At 37.8% G+C, this 13,479-nt stretch overlaps 2 protein-coding genes across 2 annotated transcripts in view; one reads left to right on the forward strand and one right to left on the reverse strand.

The window, feature by feature from the left end:
• The window catches only part of gdap1l1 (ganglioside induced differentiation associated protein 1-like 1), a 28,028-nt gene extending 19,144 nt beyond the window's left edge, over positions 1-8,884 (forward strand). The window contains exons 4-6 of the mRNA XM_085260433.1: positions 2,681-2,775; positions 4,876-4,990; positions 5,068-8,884. Of these exons, the coding sequence (XP_085116559.1) occupies positions 2,681-2,775; positions 4,876-4,990; positions 5,068-5,411 (554 nt within the window). The 3' untranslated portion in view covers positions 5,412-8,884. The remainder of the gene's footprint in view (positions 1-2,680; positions 2,776-4,875; positions 4,991-5,067) is intronic.
• Positions 8,885-9,653: 769 nt separating this feature from the next.
• fitm2 (fat storage inducing transmembrane protein 2) lies at positions 9,654-12,036 on the reverse strand. Its single transcript, XM_085260434.1, has 2 exons — positions 11,806-12,036; positions 9,654-11,211 (listed from the first exon to the last, which is right to left on the reverse strand). The coding sequence occupies exons 1-2, from the start codon at positions 11,976-11,978 to the stop codon at positions 10,602-10,604; spliced, it is 783 nt and encodes a 260-aa protein (XP_085116560.1). The 5' UTR covers positions 11,979-12,036; the 3' UTR covers positions 9,654-10,601.
• Positions 12,037-13,479: the final 1,443 nt, after the last annotated feature.

Consider the following 13,479-nt stretch of genomic DNA (forward strand, 5'->3'; position numbering starts at 1 on the left):
CTTCCTATCAGCTCAAAGTCGTCTTCGTAAACACCGGAGATGGTTGCGTGGGAATATTTAGGTAGATCATTGGCACAACCATGCAATGTTCAAAGTCACTTAAAACACCTTTTGTCCCCATTCTGATGCTCAGTTTGAACTTCAGCGGTGATTTTGATGAGGAGTTAAACAGGGGTACCCACTGAAGTGTATACTGGGCCCTCATTGGTGAAAAAAGTGTCCCATGTTTGTCCCTAGTGCTCATCCCTGAGGTAAAGAAAGTTTTCTTGTGGATTGACAGGATGAAAGGTAGATGCTATTTTGGTTTTGTCATCTTTTCTCGACTACTTTCTTCTTTTAAAGATATAAAAACTTTTCAGTGCTTTTAACTCGCTATATTGAACACTGTCACACACTCAGCGTGACTCAGCTTCAGCTCTGGTACCAAAGAGACTCCTACGACGAAAACCACATGCATTTTGAATGCAAAGCAATTCATCTTCCTTGCAGCATTTTCCACATCATTGGTAAAACAAATCCCAGGTTTTTATGTGCACAGCGTGACTAGCATACTGTGTAATTTGATGCTACTCAATACCAAAAACCCTTAACACAGCACTTTGTAGTGATGCCAGGTTTTTAACGGCAGATATTAGACCTCCCAGCCTGAACTGTGGTGCTCTCCACATCAGGTAATGGCCTTGTCATGTAAATCAGAGCAACAGGCTGGATGAGATATAAAAGAAAGTCTGCAGGAGAATTAATCATCCAGTGAAATCCTGACCAGTCTGTGATGGACCTGCAAAATCAACTTTATGGAGTATTTCATTGAACGCATCGGTGTTCTCTGTGCGGTAAACTTTGGTTTGGATGATTATGATTCAGACTGAAGGGACAGTTCAGACACAAACATTTTTATCTTTCTGGGTTCATCTTGTCATCATCATTCCAGCAGACTCATGGAAAATATGCAAAAAATAGGCCGCGTCACAGGTTTGCAGCTAAAGTAAAGACTGACAAAATATTAGAAGACTAAAAGATTCTGCATCCTGGCCAAGTTCTTCATCTTTATTATTAACAATTCCCCAAAAAACAACAAACTCAGTAATGTGTCAGTCTATCGTATGAATTTTTCCATCTTCCTGCTTAACTCTGAAGAAGTAAAACTTCAAAGGTTTGACTTTTATTTTGTAAAAACAGAATCTCAGAGCACAGTTGTACACTGTTTTTGGCAAATGTTACACTAAATGTCATTACTAACTACACTTGTTAGTATTGTATGTGGATTTGGCTAAAAATATAAACTTCAGTGTCCAAGTACATAATACAATCACCGTGTTATTGCAGGGACTTTACCTTGCAATATCAAGTACATTGAAGCAACTGTTGTGATTTGTGCTACATAAATAAAATAGAATTGAATTAATGGTGCCTGCGCTGAACTACACCTGCCTCTGCGCGGTTTGTTCTGTTAGTTTACCAAACTGCCTTAATTAGGTCACAAAATGCATAAAAATGCTTTTGTAATTAAAGGTTTATATCTGGTATGCCTTAAAAACTTGTTTTAGCTGCATGTTTTTTTATTATTCAAGTGATCTTTGAGTTGGAAATCATAAAACTACATGAGTAGAGCTAAATCAAGTAGGTTAAACACTAAGACAAAACATCAATCTTTTACTTTGACTCATCATTAGTTACCCAGATGGCAAAAAGAAGGGTAACAAAAAAACAACACAGATGAGTGGATTCATGCCATTCAGACCAGAGAAACAAAATGAAAACAGCTTCTATTAAAAGTGTAGTACAGTAAAAGCCATACCGGACTGTGCTAGGTAACAAAAACAAATTTAATCCTGGACTCGCCTGTCTTCCTGTCCACAGCAGTAGTTAAAGAACAAAACAAAACAATCAGAACTGAAGAAGCTTCTCGGATGAGAGGTGAAACGCCTTCAAGCAACTTAAAGAAGTCCAGACGCTTTTTTTTTTGCAAGCTCCTTTGAAAACAAAACAAAAAAAATAGTATCTCTAACAAAAGAAGTTATGTGAATGTGAGCAGATATTATCTGCCTGACTGACTGTTAATGTTGTAATATCATACCTGGATAGAAAAACACACAGTGGAAAACTATCAGTCATGTTCTGGCCTCCTCAGAGTCCAGACCTCAACATTATTTAAGCAGTTTGGGCTCATCTCGACAGAGAATAGACTAAAAGGCACCCAAAATCCATAGAAGTCTTTTGTGAACATGATTCTACCAAATATTGAGGTTTGGTTCAATTGTGCAAACTATTTTTTAGCCTTATATACTGTGTTATATTTACCCAATGAAAGAAATGAGAGGTGGCTCAAGTGTTTTGCACAGTGCTGTACGTTAGCAATATAAAAAATTATAGTGCACCACGGACACATCTTATGTCCTTGATGACGTAAATAAAAACAATATGTGTAACAGCTGATGACACAAGCTTCTTCCTCTGCCCTCGGGAGACTGAATGGAGCTCAGATGGGAATAAGCTTTGTATTGTCAGACATCCCCTTGGAGATTAAACACACTGGACTCTGGCGTATTTGCTTTTAGTAAAATATGCCAGGCAGACAGCACAGTGTCTAAATATTATTCAAAGTGTTTTTTTCCCCTTCCTGAACAACAGAGGACACAGTTAATGTGAATGCATGCACTGTGTTTGTGTGTAACTTCAGGACATCTGGCCAACGCTGCGACAGAGCTGATGAAGCTGGACCATGAGGAGCCTCAGCTGACAGAACCGTACCTCTCCAAACAGAAGAAGCTAATGGTGAACCCGTGTTTTCATTAACGTTAACATTTAACTTTTAAGTGTCCTTCACAACTACAGATTTCATTAATATACACTTCAGAAGTGAAGACTTAAGATGACTTTCAGGGTGTGATTCATATACTGCAATTCATAGGAGTTCATTTGCATAAGTTTCAGGGCCTTTAATCCATTAAATGATGCATTAAAATTAAATAAATTTCTCACTTATTGTAAGAATTAATAGCTTAGTGTATTGTACATTTTTAAATTGTTGTTATCCCTTCAAGAAATTATAGAGCACATAGAAAATCCATTAAATCCTCTAAATGTGTAATACATTTATACTTATTTAGGGCAGCTGCCTGAATTAGCATCTTAAACTGATGTATTAATATCCTTCATGGGTACAAAGTGAAGGTTATCACACAGGAAACACCCTGTAAGATTAGCTTCATCGAGTGAAACCCTTAAAATTTTAAATCCTGAATAAAAATATACTTATTTTGAATTACATATATTTGAGACCCCTGAACGGGAATGTAACGAGTATGATTTTTATGTATTTAATGCTTTTTTGGGGGGACAAACAGTTTAAGTCTCTATTAAACTGACAGGTATTGCGTCATTTATGATCAGAGAAGAAATCCTGACTTTTCCTTCAGTGCCGTTAGTTTTCCTATTTGTGGCTTTGAGTGAAATATCTTTAGAGCTACTGGATGTGACATATAGTTAAAGTGCTTTAAATGTTTTTTAAGACTAATTCTATGTAAATACAAGTACACTGCAATTACTTTAGATTATTATGACAGTTTTAAACAGATTCCATGCCCCCCATTGAATAATTCATATTAAGGTTATTTGTATTTTTTGTAAGCAATAAAAAGCAGTTTAGGCGTTTGGCTTTAGCATTTAACTAGATACATATTTTTGGCTGAAATAATGTTCTGAGATGTTTTTTATTTTTCTGTAAGTTTTTTCTTTTCTTCCAAAAAATGTTTTTAAAGGTTGAATAAATCTCTGCAAAGTATTCCAAAAATGTTTAGTGAAAATGTTGCTTTTTCTGTTGTTTTTGGAGTGAGTGGAGCTTTCCCTGTTTAACTTTGGTTGAGGCAGATAGTCAGACTGGTTAACAGAGTAGGACAACCACACACTGTCACATCCACACCTATGGCCATTTTAAAGCCACCAGTTAACGTGATTTGCACTGAACTGTGGGAGGAAGCCACAGTACTCGAATGGAACCTGTGCAGGTACAGCAAGAACATTCAAATTGCACACAGAACGGCTCCAGCTGATCAGTATATATAAGAACCAGGAAAGTTCTTGCTTTGCTGTCGCAGTGCTAGCACTAGCTGTTTCTCACTGCATGTCAAAATATCAAATTTAAAATGTATGTTTTCAGCATTTTAGGCTAAATGTTAAAATGACACATTTTATTTCCTGAAAATATGTGAAACACTTTTAGTGTAGTCTCCAAATTTGATATTTTTCCTCGTGGCATTAGAAATCATTTCACTGCAATGTGTCAATCTATCATAAAACCTGATTTAAATGATATAGTTTATGTTATCCAGTAACATCTGTGACACAGTCTCATAATTTTGCATTCAGAATACCTTTTGTTCAGAAATTGCATTCGAGGAGCATTTTAAAAACCCCGTCATCTCAGACACCAGTGATGTCCTCAAATCAGAATAATGCAGAATACTGTTTTTGTTTTTTATTGTCATAAATATGTATAAGGACATTTTATAACTTGCAACTTAACACCATTCTTTGAACGTTGTTAGGATTTGAAATAGTGCTTCAAATGAATGTTTTCTTAAAGACAGAATTACAAAGTTTATGTAAGGTTTGTTATTTTTATGGGAATGTTCCCTGCTAGCTAAAATTTCAGTGTTATCAAAACTACAAAAAAGTAATTACTGCTGCTTTAACAATTACACCATCTGCAGTTAAAACAGTTTAAATTGAGTCCTGCTAAATAAGAAGCCACGCTTGCCTAAAAGGGGGCTGGGAAAGGCTTGATTTATGTCAACTTATAACAATTTATCACTTGAATTTAACATTAAAACATCAGTTTAATGCGTGCTACTTTTTTACTTGCTTAATTGACAGGCAAAAATCTTGGACCATGATAATGTGAACTACCTGAAGAAAATTCTGGGGGAGTTAGCCATGGTTTTAGATCAAGTGGAAGCTGAACTGGAGAAAAGAAAACTAGAGTATCAAGGTATGTCCAAATGATGAATATCAAAGCACAACCCCGACGTTTTCTATAGTGATGTTATCGCATTCTTTGCTTCGCAGGCCAAAAGTGTGAGTTGTGGCTTTGTGGACCTGAATTTACACTAGCTGACATCTGCCTCGGAGCCTTGTTGCACAGGCTCAAGTTCTTGGGACTTTCTAAGAAATACTGGGAGGACGGCAGCCGGCCCAACCTGCAGTCCTTTTTTGTGCGTGTGCAAAAACGCTACGCTTTTCGAAAGGTCTTGGGTGACATCCACACGACCCTCCTGTCGGCAGTCCTACCCAACGCCTTCCGGATGGTAAAAAAGAAGCCGCCGTCCTTCTTTGGGGCCTCTTTTCTCATGGGTTCACTGGGCGGGATGGGCTACTTTGCCTACTGGTATTTAAAAAAGAAATACATGTAGTGAATGCCCACTTGTTGTGTTATATGTCTGTGTATTTGTGTGATGTTTAAACTTTTCTGTAATGTTTTATGACTGCAGGAAAACATAATGAATCTATATAGAGAACACTATTACTTACCTGGGTGAACAAAGAAATATTAAAACATTCCATAATAAGAAATTCTTAACAGCACATTTTCTGGTAATCAAGGCCTTCGTTAAAGTTTAATTACTGGAAACTTGCAGCTCTTGTGCATGCAAGTCCTCATTTAACTTTTGTTGAAGGCATGCATCAGGTCCACCTACACTGAAATCTTAAAGTGAAAAAAAACCCCCAGATAAAACTTTAAACACAACAACAACAACAGGGGTTAACTGACCTTCGCATGCCACTATTATAGTCACTACTCATACCTGCTCCTCACTCCTCCATCTACCTGAGGTATAACCAGTAAAACCACAGGGACATGTACATGACGATTACTTTCTGAAAAGTGCTGTGCTGCCAGAAACTGCCACATGTAATGATGAAAGGATGGAGGCAAACTTTAAAGGTATGCTTTGACATTTTGGGAAATGTGCTTATTGGCTTTATTGATGAGGCGTGGATGAGAAGATCGATACTACTCTTTGTGTAGGTGTTAAATATGAAGCTACAGGCCAAGAGGGTGATTAGCTTAGTTTAAACACTGAAAACAAGCAAAACAGCCGCTCTGTCACAGAAATGTGAATACCAGCATCAGCTAGGTATAGAACGTGATTTTCACTTAAACAGCATGAAACAGAAGCCAACACCAGTAAATGCCTTTGTCTCATTTAAATATGAAAAACATAATTATGCTTCACTATTAACATACTAGGTCTAATCAAATTATCACACTTAGCTTGTGATAATTCAGTGAAATTGTCACACTCCACGTGTAATTTGATTAAACACAAACACATTAGCTATATTTTGCAATATGCCGGCGTGGGGACAGTAGAATCTGATATATTAAAACTGAGAAGATAATTAGGATAATGATGGAAGGCGCGCTTCAGTCAATATTGTGCTTAAGTGGTGCAAATCACTTAACACATTTCTAATGAATTAAACTGCCACTCCACTTTGGGTGGCATGACATTGCGGTGTGGTGGTTTGCACTGTTGACTGGGAGCACTCACTATGTGCTGGGTTTTTCTTTCAGCAGCTCCATAGATGTTCACGTTGGGTTAATTTTTGCTTCTAAATTGGCCATAGGTGTGGATGTGAGTAAGACAAAGTGAAAATGTGAATGTTTGGTTTGTAGTGGAAATGCTTTGAATGGTCCAGTCAGACTGTGTCGGTTCCACTTTACCTGGTTGTTAGCCCTATTTTTTAATCTCAAGTAGAGTATCAAACATACATAAAGTGTGTCACATTACAAGATATGAATATCTTCCAGTGTCACAACGAATCACAAAGGGGAAAGGTTAAAAAAGAAAGTTTAAAAACAAGAGCAGAAGAAGAAATCTGCTTTTGTCTATTTGTGTTTCTTTTGGGGGACTAAACCTTGCTCCTGATAGAAGCATGTTAGGGAAACTAAAGGTGCAAAACAGTGTGTGGGTCTTTGAAAAGACTGTCATTTCATGCAAATGTTTCCAGTCTTAATGCTGAGCTAAGCAGCTGTAGCAGCTTCATGATCATGCACACAATAAAAGCAGTACCCATCTTCTCATCTAACCCTCAGAAATAAAGTGGAAAAATCTCCCAAACTATAAAAGTGCTCCTTTAACTTATTGTACACCCAATATGTAATAACACACAGAGACATGCACACGTGTGTCCAGAGTCAGTTTATTTAGAGCACCACAGATCACACAGCACACAGTGGTCCACTGTCACTATCTTGTCGCTGAGCAGAGGAAAATCTGGGTGTTTGAAAAGTTACACTTGGCTCTACTGATAGCAAAATAATAAATTCTGCATCTATGGCACAATAGTGATGACTTAGGGTTAGGATGTATGTTTCATTGCATGGGTTACTTTCATATCGTGTACACTGAGGGGTTTTTTTGTGGCCCAGAGGCAGAATTTATGACATGACTAAGCCACAGATTTCTAAATATTCAGTTGGTAACTGTAACCTTTGAATCACCTGCACTGCACCGCGTCTGAGACGGTCCCTCAGCAATACTGAGCAAGAAAAAACGCACTGGAATTCACTGCTGTTTGTTTGTCTCTGCTGACTTCCTCCTGACAGATGCAAGATTGTTTTTAACAGATAGATATTTTTAATTACACACGGTCGCATTTATTTTACCATGCTTAATTTTTAATGAGCTTAAAGGTTAAACAACGGGAACGAGGGAAGGAAAAAGCTGACTCATCTGAAGGCTTAAGGAGCATGATGGTGAGAAACAGAGAGCCTTCCCAGCCGTCTCGTTGTTTCTTAATGCAGTTTATTTTTCTTACTCCACATTAAGTTAACCCTTGACGGGAACCACTTTGTGTTTCTTTACCAGATGTCTGTGCTTTTTAAAAAAAAACCATGTTATCATGTGCGCTCTTTGGGTTTAACTCATTGTTGTGAGGTGCTGGCTGGAGTTGTAAGCTGCTTTTGCTTTTTCTTGGCTGGTTATTACCGACATTCTTGCAGTAAGAACTCACAGTGCAGCGACTCTTTCTCTCATTATAACTGCTGCTCAAGATATTAATAAATAACAGAGGTCATGGAGAGTTTTCTACTGTCACACAAACTCACCTGTGCAGGTGGTGATTAGCATCTAACTGCAACAGAAAAGGCTGAACCAAAGACAATGATCAGTACTCCTTTAATATAAGTTTGTTGCTGTTTCATGTCTTGTAGCAGAATCTGTTTTTTTATTAAGAAAACCAAAGTGTACCCAGTTTAATTTTTGATATGGAGAGTGCAGGGCGGCCAGTGAGATCAATAAATCCTTTTTGTCTGAAAAGAAGACATTTGAGATACACATTAAAGTAGACATTAAAGTACTTGATTTCAAGATGTTCAGAAGGGAGGTAAATGAGATTTCCAAAGTTTGAAAGCAAGCAAAAGAGGAGATATGTGTCCAGTTACAAATAAATCAAATAATTAGCTTAACTGTGTTCTCATTTATGTTGAGATTTTCATGCTAAAACGGTTCAATAATTGACACTGTGGGCGAAAATGCCAAGAAACGTCATAACCAGCCAATCACTGTAAACGCTTGGTACATTTTGATTATTGCAAGCACAGCTGTTACGATTCCGCTGCTTCCTCTGACTGAATCGCACTACCCGAGGGGTCGGATCTGTACTTCTTGGATCCAACAAAGATTTCAAGTCGAAAGAATCCCAGTTGTGATTTGTGGCCATTATATTTCACTATAGTATTTTTTTTATTTTTTACTTTTTATTTTTTATATTTCTATATATGCATTTATTTATGGTGCTTTTTATGATGTTTGTTCATAAGCCTTAATTTATTCAGTTGCCATCAATGACCAATAAATAATGAAAATAATTAATGGAACTTTTTTTTGTTGGTTTATTTGGACAAAAACTCAGAGCTTCCTGCACGGAGGAGAAAGTCGATTTTTTTTATATTTGATACATAAATCCCAACAGTAGAAAACTGAAACATTCTTCTGTGATTTACATATTTGTAAGCTTAACAGAACTTTAACAAAATATGACTGGTGTCATTCTATACTTTTCCTCATAGCTCAAAAAAGTCACTCTTTTTACACAAATCTTCTGGCTCCTACTTCCTGTATAAATCAAAAATATAAAAGTTCAGCTTTTAAAGTGAAATTTATGCTGTGGTTTTTACCAGAGATGTACTGGTGAGTGTTTAAGGAAGCAAGATTGTGTAAGTGGGAATTCTGATTTATTCATATAAGGCCAAATCACACAGATCAAGGTGCTTCATAGTGTGAGCTAAGGACCATCAGATGATCCCCTACAAGCACTTAGTGACAACGAGGAGGAAGAACTCCCTTTTAAAAAGGAAGAGAGGGCTGACCTAGGCCAGTTAGGGTTTGAGGGTTAAGTAGGGCAAGACAGGGAGAATACAGAGAGATCACGACCAGCAAGCAGGTCCAAACACAAACTACAGAAGTTAATGACATGCAGCAGTGACCAATAAATACGTGTAAAGTGGAGAGTACTCAGTGGATCATGGGAAGTCGTCTAGCAGCATAACTAAGGGATGATTCAGGGTCACCCAACTCTAACTATAAACTTTATGGAAAAGGAAAATCTGAAGCTGAATCCTAAAAAGCAATCCAGCACCAGTAAACTACACTGTTCAGCATTTTTAATAGCTTCTGTTCAGAAACTTATGGCACAGAGGAATATTAATCTTGTCTGATTTGTCTTTTAAAGACCAGTTAAAATAAAAATTGATAGTGTTTCAAAAGCTGATGGCAACATAAGCATAAAGCTGCTTTTCTCCATGTTTTTAAATTATATCTTTGCTGTAGGGAAAAATAGTTTCCTTTAAACAGTTTAGGCATTTTTTTTCATGAAATAATTAACAGGAAAAACCCCCTCTTTATATCAATTAATGATGAAAATAAATGTTAGTTAAAGCTCAATACTGAATATTTCCAACCTTAATAATATTTCTTAATTAAATATATTAAAATTCTTATTCCTAACCACAGTCTACATCCCTGAACAAACTTAAACTACACATAATGTTGACACACAGTTACTTTGACCCCAAATCATTCATAATCAAAAAAAACTGATTTCAAATATTATACGTAGGATGAAATGCAGCTTCACTGGATTACAATGACTTGTTCAAAGCTTTCTAAATAAATAACAATGAACATTTACTGTACATTGGTTTGCAAAAAACACACATCATCAGTGCTATACAACTGGAGCTGTAAACATTCTCAACTGTTCCCATACATATCTAAAAACTGCAAATACTCAGTTTGGAATAACGCACTATAAGTCAGGCAAATAATAGCGAACCTTGAGGCTGAAGGTGAGAGGACTGAAGCTGGGCAGCAGAGCAGCTCTGTGCTTTTATCTCAGATTACAAGTCATTTTGGGATCAGCAGCTGCCAAACAGATGAAGAATTGCAAGTAAGTCATTGTGTACAAGGTGGCCAGCCTATGAAGAGGGGAATTACTTAAAATAGCTTCAAGTAGAGTTGCTGGCTTGGACCTGGATGCAGATAGCGTCAAATGTAGTGTGTTATTTTGAGGATGATTTTACTTGAGTGTTTAGCTTAGGCATGCGGCTTCTGTTCTTTTGGGTGGCGCTGAGGGGGAAGTCCTGGTGACATTGGCTTTACATACCAAACCCGATATGTTAAATACCACCCCAGCAGGGCGCATATGGTTCCTAACAACTTGTGAGATGGGTCATGGAAATAAACAGAGGTGCACGTGAACATCCACACCCAAATGATCATGATAAGATTCAAGGCTATATACAGCAGGCTCAAGACCTTCCTGGGAAGTCCAGACAAGCTGGTGGTATTGAGAGAGCTCATCGGGGCAATTTCCTCCATGATGAAGAGGGTGGAGTACGCCAAAATGAAGGAGTGTCCTGAGATGTCATAGCCAACCCAGTGGAATCCAGCCCGCCTGCAGACAGCTTTCGATGTGAACTCCTTGTAATCAACCTTTACCAAGCTGTTTTCATAACAAGAACCGGTCACATCCTCGATGTAGAAGAAGGTCTCTGTGCAGACGTACCAGACAGCTGTTGCCACCACCAGAGAAAGCAGCCGCCGGGCGAGAAAGGAGACACTCCTGTTGAAGGAGGCATTGGAGAGGAGGAGGAAGGGGGTTAGCAGCAGCAGCGTCCAGCCCCAGGACACTTTAACAAAATACCTGCAAGACAAACAGAGCAGTCTGATGAAACAATTTACCACTTCAAGATAAAGTTAATCTCATATGTACACAGAATGTATATTTCATACTCCTGGGCCAATACAGAATGTTTATGCATAAACATTCTGTATACTCCAGGTTTTTACTTCTGTTTCTAACCATCTGTAACACCAGCACATATACTGGTACATATGTACAGATTTCTTTTTAGAATAGAATATAATAGCTTTTTATTGTCATTGTACATGTACAACGAAACTGTGGATGCTCCACACTAGCTGTGCATGGAACAAAAATATAAATAGCAGGACATAAATAATAACAATTGCCAGTTTCTGCTCCTACAAAATCCAGGTAAGCCAAGCAGTTTTTGTTTGTTTTGAGTTGTGTTCAACAAATAGGACTTCATTAGCCCGACAGTTGAACAGTTCACCCTTGACCTACATCTCTCCAGTCTTGCCAAATTCATTAAAACATTTAAAAAAAAGAAAATTATAAAGGTGCTTTTAAGTCACCTTAAAGTGAACGCCAGGTGTGCCCACGAGCTTGAATGAATCGGTTGTGGTAGCTAATCAATCGCGTCGTCATACTTACACGTTCAGGGCGTTTTTGCTGCTGCTGAAATACGTCTGCGGAACGAACTCCAGCTCTTTCAGGACGGACCCCACGACCGAGATGAGCAAAAAACTCCAGGGGAACTTCTGTCGGACGGCCGGTATCCTCCACAGTACCACCAACTTATCCACAATGACATCCAACGACGCCATGTTGACGCTATGACCGTTGCTCTACACCGGCGGGGAGGGGTACGTTGCTTTGACGTCACTGCAGGTCAACCAATGAGATTTTATTGTTCTTCTTTGTGTTTTTAACGGCAGACTACAAACGGTAAATTCAAATGGATAGCGCCCCCACCGTACAGGGTGATGTGCTACTTTCTTCTTAACTTTCCTTTCACTTTCTTTGTATCTGACATATGTTTTCGTAGATATACATATTAATCCAAAATAACATAATAAATGGAGGAAAACAATTAAACCACAGTCCTAAAACCAAGACCAGCCAGGCAAGGCCATGATGATCCACTTGGTAAAGTAAACCTGCCAGGCATCTTTTTTGGCTTTAAAACAACAATTCTGATGGCTAAAGATCCAAACGGGACAGGGAAAAAAAAAGAAAACAAAAAAGGAACACCTCTATACACATCTGCACATCAGGCAACCTGCTCTACTCCTGAGCAACAGCTACCCTAGGGGGTGCTTCAGAGATTTTGGTTCCTTCTGAGATGAGCATCACACAGTTCCTGCCGGTATGTCGGCTGCAGCTCCATATTGTGAATCTCCACGTCTACCTGTTGGATTTGGGACTGTTGAGGCCATTTCAGTACAATGAATTCACTGAACTCACTTAGATGATCCAAGAAAAAACAAAGAAAGAACGGAAGAAAGATCTTCTGTATATTTCTCAAAAAATGTGATCCTGTCTCCCTGAACCTTAAAAGAGACCTCTTTGACAGCATCTGGTCAAATTCCCCTTATTTCCACATGTGGTATGTCTTCCTCATTAAACTGACATCATTGTGATGCAATCTACATTATTTATCTACTGGAAAAGTTGCTAAAAGAGTTCTGTTTCTGGGTCAAATTTAATTTATTTCTCCCAGTTTTTCTGTTATTACATGCAACACAATATATTCATACTTTGTAATTAACAGTTTAAAAAATGTATTTAATAATACTAACTAAAAAAAATAGATATAAATGCAAATCATATACATATATTTTCACTGTCTACACATACAATTTAAGGTAATTAATGGAAGTGTTGATGAGAGCTGGTGCTGATGTTTGTAAAACTGAATCCTGCTCCTGCTGATTGATTGTGATTATACTGGAATAAAATAAATCTCCCCTTGAAGGACAAAGTTTGTCCCCAGTGCACTCTGACTTGGCAAACAAGCCTCTCTAAAAAGCAATTTTCCAAGCATGCCTCCGGTTTGGCTGATTGTTCTTCAAGGATTGCTGCCAAACTACAAACTCTGTCAGGAGGCAAAAAAAAAAAAAAAAACCCATCCAGATTAAATGGTTTCAGATTACATTTCAGACAGCTCAAGACCTGATTGAATCACACCTCAGATTTCTATAGTTAGATTGAAAAAAGGAATCTTTTTGCAAAACAAAACATTTGATGAAACTAAACTTTTGAGGGCCTTACTCAAGTGATAAAGACGTAAGCAAATGTAAAGAACAAGATGGAAAACTAAAAAAA

The sequence above is a fragment of the Mchenga conophoros genome, linkage group LG20 (assembly GCF_057382185.1).
Source record: "Mchenga conophoros isolate Kocher_MC1m ecotype Shallow Benthic linkage group LG20, M_conophoros_male_GT1.1, whole genome shotgun sequence".
Classification (NCBI taxonomy): Eukaryota; Metazoa; Chordata; class Actinopteri; order Cichliformes; family Cichlidae; genus Mchenga; species Mchenga conophoros.